Raw genomic sequence first — 6,000 nt, forward strand, 5'->3', positions numbered from 1 at the left:
GAATGTTAGGTATTGTAATAGATTTAGAAATAAATGTAATAGATAGTAGTTAGGGGAATGTGCTCTAATAGATTATCATATTTAGATTATAACAGCTGTTGTCAGATTGTACTAGTTGTATTAGGTGTACGAACTTGTAGTCTAAATGTGTTGGAATACCTGTAATAGACTATAACAAGTGTTGTATAAGATGTATAAGATTGTAACAGGTGTTGTAGTACATGTAGTAGGTGTTCTCATGGTTGTAGTCTAGGTGTTGTAATAGGTTTTGTTACCAGTGTAGTAGGCTGTAATAGATGTTGTGTCAGGTGCAGTAGGCTGTAACAGATGTTGTTACAGGTGTAGTAGGCTGTAACAGATGTTGTTACAGGTGTAGTAGGCTGTAATAGATGTTGTTACAGGTGTAGTAGGCTGTAATAAATGTTGTTACAGGTGGAGTAGGCTGTAATAGATGTTGTGTCAGGTGTAGTATGTTGTAATGAATGTTGTTACAGGTGTAATAGGTTGTAATAGATGTTTTTACAGGTGTAGTATGTTGTAATAGATGTTGTGTCAGGTGTAGTAGGCTGTAATAAATTTTGTTACAGGTGTAATAGGTTGTAATAGATGTTTTTACAGGTGTAGTAGGCTGTAATAGATGTTGTGTCAGGTGTAGTATGCTGTAATAAATGTTGTTACAGGTGTAATAGGTTGTAATAGATGTTTTTACAGGTGTAGTATGTTGTAATAGATGTTGTGTCAGGTGTAGTAGGCTGTAATAAATGTTGTAACAGGTGTAGTAGGCTGTAATAGATGTTGTGTCAGGTGTAGTATGTTGTAATGAATGTTGTTACAGGTGTAATAGGTTGTAATAGATGTTTTTACAGGTGTAGTATGTTGTAATAGATGTTGTGTCAGGTGTAGTAGGCTGTAATAAATTTTGTTACAGGTGTAATAGGTTGTAATAGATGTTTTTACAGGTGTAGTATGTTGTAATAGATGTTGTGTCAGGTGTAGTATGTTGTAATGAATGTTGTTACAGGTGTAATAGGTTGTAATAGATGTTTTTACAGGTGTAGTAGGCTGTAATAGATGTTGTGTCAGGTGTAGTATGCTGTAATAAATGTTGTTACAGGTGTAATAGGTTGTAATAGATGTTTTTACAGGTGTAGTATGTTGTAATAGATGTTGTGTCAGGTGTAGTAGGCTGTAATAAATGTTGTTACAGGTGTAATAGGTTGTAATAGATGTTTTTACAGGTGTAGTATGTTGTAATAGATGTTGTGTCAGGTGTAGTATGCTGTAATAAATGTTGTTACAGGTGTAATAGGTTGTAATAGATGTTTTTACAGGTGTAGTATGTTGTAATAGATGTTGTGTCAGGTGTAGTAGGCTGTAATAAATTTTGTTACAGGTGTAATAGGTTGTAATAGATGTTTTTACAGGTGTAGTATGTTGTAATAGATGTTGTGTCAGGTGTAGTATGCTGTAATAAATGTTGTTACAGGTGTAATAGGTTGTAATAGATGTTTTTACAGGTGTAGTATGTTGTAATAGATGTTGTGTCAGGTGTAGTAGGCTGTAATAAATGTTGTTACAGGTGTAATAGGTTGTAATAGATGTTTTTACAGGTGTAATATGTTGTAATAGATGTTGTGTCAGGTGTAGTAGGCTATAATAAATGTTGTTACAGGTGTAATAGGTTGTAATAGATGTTGTTACAGGTGTAGTAGGTTGTAATAGATGTTGTTTCAGGTGTAGTATGCTGTAATAAATGTTGTTACAGGTGTAATAGGTTGTAATAGATGTTTTTACAGGTGTAGTATGTTGTAATAGATGTTGTGTCAGGTGTAGTATGCTGTAATAAATGTTGTTACAGGTGTAATAGGTTGTAATAGATGTTTTTACAGGTGTAGTATGTTGTAATAGATGTTGTGTCAGGTGTAGTAGGCTGTAATAAATTTTGTTACAGGTGTAATAGGTTGTAATAGATGTTTTTACAGGTGTAATATGTTGTAATAGATGTTGTGTCAGGTGTAGTATGCTGTAATAAATTTTGTTACAGGTGTAATAGGTTGTAATAGATGTTTTTACAGGTGTAGTATGTTGTAATAGATGTTGTGTCAGGTGTAGTAGGCTGTAATAAATTTTGTTACAGGTGTAATAGGTTGTAATAGATGTTTTTACAGGTGTAGTATGTTGTAATAGATGTTGTGTCAGGTGTAGTAGGCTGTAATAAATGTTGTTACAGGTGTAATAGGTTGTAATAGATGTTTTTACAGGTGTAATATGTTGTAATAGATGTTGTGTCAGGTGTAGTAGGCTATAATAAATGTTGTTACAGGTGTAATAGGTTGTAATAGATGTTGTTACAGGTGTAGTAGGTTGTAATAGATGTTGTTTCAGGTGTAGTAGGCTGTAATAAATGTTGTAACAGGTGTAGTAGGCTGTAATAGATGTGTCAGGTGTAGTAGGCTGTAATAAATGTTGTTACAGGTGTAATATGTTGTAATAGATGTTGTTATAGGTGTAGTAAGTTGTAATAGATGTTGTTATAGGTGTATTAGGCTGTAATAGATGTTGCTACAGGCATAGTAGGCTATAATAAATGTTACAGGCAAAGTAAATTGTAATAGATGTTACAGGTGTAGTAGATTGTGATAGCTGTTGTTACAGGTGTAGTAGGTAGTAATAGCTGTTTTAATACCTTTAATTAACTGTAACTGGATGTTTTAATACCTGGACTAGATTGTAGTGGATTTTAAAAAGGTTGCAGTAGTTGTCGTTTGTGAAAATGATAGTGTTTGTAAATGATTGCAATAGCACTATGTTATGTTGTAGTGGGTGTGGCAATAAGTGTAATAGATTGTAATGTATCGTAACAGATGTGTAACAGACTGTAGCAGTTGCTTCTGGACTTTTGAGGGTTTTAAAAAATGTGTAATAGATTGTAATACATGTTGTAATAGACTGTATTAGAAGTTGTAATAGATTGTAATATATGTGTAATAGCTTGTAATAGGTGTAATAGATTGTAAAGGAGTGTAATAATTGTTTTGGGTTAATTAGAACTGATCTGCACTGTTGTGTTATGTTGTGCTATGTTGTATATTAACAGTATGATTTTTGCATCATGTTTCTCCAACCAGAGAGCAGATGGAGATAAAAACGAAATGAAGTCGAGGGGCCACAGGTTACCTGTAATAATTCATCATTAAATAATTAGCAAAAACAGATATAATCACTTTGCAATAACCATCTGCTGCCTATTAATTTAGACGGCTCACATAATAGTGAGCGTTCAGCGCTGTACGTTCAAGAGAAAAGAGGTTTACTAACAGACCAGTGCCGTGATTCATGTTTACACGAGAAACGTTGTAATGAATGAAACCTCGCTCTTTTTTTAGCGCCGAGAAGACGAGGATGAGGAGGGTGAATGAGGATTTGATGATTTTTTTTTTTCTTTTTTTATTATTGGACTGCAGAAGTTAAAAATAGAAATAGATTTTTTTTACTTTCTTAATAGTGGGCTAAATTTAATTATACTTGTAAGGTAGCTCACAAGCTGTTTCAATAACGCTGGAAGCTTTCGCACACTCCAGCTCTACTGTAACCTAATGTAATGCCGCATTATACGCTGTTACGCCGCACAGCATCATGCTGCTCCATACTGCAAGACAACAGACCCCAAGGCTCGAATCCAGGCATCTCAGATAGGACAGTTTGAATCGAATCCAAAATGATTGGCTCCTTTCAGAAAGAAACATTATACAAAATGATTTTTCCCACTCAAACATTTTGAGGATTTTTTTTTCCCTTTTCCTATAACCAGGACTGAACAAGAAAAGCTTTTCTGTCTCGTAAAATCCCGGTGTGGGGTGCCAATACTTTTTTCTTTTTCTTTTTTTTAAATAAATATTAGAAACACATATTAAGCACATTGTCTCATTCCTATGTTATTATATTTCTAATATGTAAACCTTATAGGTTATATATAAAGGGTGCCAATAATTAATATCTCAATTTCATTTCTTTTGGATGGGATATAGTTTTACCTTTTAGAGCCTTGTTTTTTTTCCCCCTTAAACAGCGTTCACTTCGAAAATAATCGGAAAATCAATCCGTTTTAAATACGAGGTTATTGCAGTACAAGTGGAATTTTATTTATTCGACAGATGAAAAACATGAAAATGGAGAGAAAGTCAAAAATGTTTATAAATAATATAAATAAATATATTATATGTATGTTAAATGTTATCTAAATTATAATATAATTAAATTATATAATATAAATAAATATATTATTAAATATTATATAGTATCTAAATTATAATATAATTAAAATATATAATATAAATAAATATATTATTAAATATTATATAGTATCTAAATTATAACAGAATTAAAATATATAATATAAATAAATATATTATAATATTATATATATTATATAAATGAACAAAAGATTAGATTGTTTGTTAGTTCTGAAATTAAAAGCAAATATCCCCCAACATTTTATATTTTTTATTTTTTTTAATGGAGACAGTGTGGCGTTCTAAATGTAAATCACGCTGCATATATTGCACCGTTGCCAAGCCGCTGGTTTCGTTCACTCTCCCAGGAGCACGTCGTAGTCGGGCGATATTTCAGGACTTGTCTCACCACGGAGGAGGAAGGAAAGCGAGTTAAAACACTTCTCACAGCTGCTGAAAGGGTAATTACTAGAAATTGGCTTAAGGCTGAAACCCTAATTAACAGAATCAATACGCAGGTGCCGAGGAGGAGATATTTCACCTGTTGGAAAAAATTCTCGGAAAATAGGGATTAAAAACGTGAAGCGCGTGCTGTAAAGCGTATAACTTGCTTTAAGTAGTAGAAGCTGTGGTATAAGAGGAATAAAACGCTTGACGCGAGAGGCTTCTTTCTTCACCCTCCTCCCTGAGCATCTTCTTCCTCACTTAATTTCACGTCTTATCATGCAGCACTGTTTTAATAGAACATAATTTATAAATAAATGACAAAAACCCTCAGAGGGTTAAGCCGCGCCGCCCGAGGCGATGCTGCCCCTGCTCCGACTCTGAGCATCGTTAAGCAGCAAAACGTCCGCTTCAATTTTCACCCGGATCCCTCGACTTTAACTTAAAGCGACAGTCTAGCGGAAAAAAAACACACGTTTAAACAATTTTCCATCTTCTCCCCTGCGGAGTCGAGGAGCAAAGACATGTTTGGGATTTTTAACTAGAACGTTGGATTGAATCCCAACCGTGGAAGCAAAAGTAAGTGCCCCTCCCCCCACCCCCCTTCTCAGACAACCAGTCTGATTTCCAGCAGAAAATTTCCAGATCTTAATCTAGAGAAAAGGGAATAAAGGAGTGAGTGTGTGTTTTTAGTTGTTTCTCTCCGTCTCTGTTTTCAGCCATCCCTTCCGCCCCTCTCAGCGTGATCTCCAGCATAAACGAGACCTCCGTGTTTCTGGAGTGGGCAGAGCCACGTGACTCGGGCGGCAGATCCGACCTGGTGTACAACGTGGTGTGTAAGAAGTGCGAGCACGGAGCCTGCGTGCGCTGCGACGACAACGTAGAAGTCGCACCCCGGCGCCTGGGCCTGGCCGAGAGACAAGCCGCCGTCAGGAACCTGCAAGCGCACACGCACTACAGCTTCGAGATCCAAGCCGTCAACGGCGTCTCATCCAAGAGCCCCGTCACGCCGCGCTACGCCACCGTCAACATAACCACCAACCAGGCGGGTGAGCACCAGCTCGTCTTCCTTCTCCGTCTCCTCCTCTACTTCCTCATTTCCTGTGCCAAGACGATGATGTCATGCCTCCTCCTCCTCTTCCAGTCTCTGCACTTTTTTTTTTGATGACATCGTTTTGTCGCACCTCTTCACGCTATTCCCATAGCAGCGTTTAACTAAAACACACAGCAATAAACTTCACATAATTTTAATTGCTACAGCAAAGGCAGCCACTTTAGGTCCTGAAATGCTGATTATTGTGTTTTGTTATCCTTCTCTCTCTCT

General features: G+C 36.0%; 1 protein-coding gene across 1 annotated transcript in view; it reads left to right on the forward strand.

Annotated features, from left to right (window-relative positions):
- The window catches only part of ephb3a (eph receptor B3a), a 33,937-nt gene that overhangs the window by 11,684 nt on the left and 16,253 nt on the right, over positions 1–6,000 (forward strand). Inside the window, exon 6 of the mRNA XM_058395669.1 lies at positions 5,396–5,725. Coding sequence (XP_058251652.1) covers positions 5,396–5,725 — 330 coding nt within the window. The remainder of the gene's footprint in view (positions 1–5,395; positions 5,726–6,000) is intronic.

Source organism: Hemibagrus wyckioides, linkage group LG07 (assembly GCF_019097595.1).
Source record: "Hemibagrus wyckioides isolate EC202008001 linkage group LG07, SWU_Hwy_1.0, whole genome shotgun sequence".
Taxonomy (NCBI): domain Eukaryota; kingdom Metazoa; phylum Chordata; class Actinopteri; order Siluriformes; family Bagridae; genus Hemibagrus; species Hemibagrus wyckioides.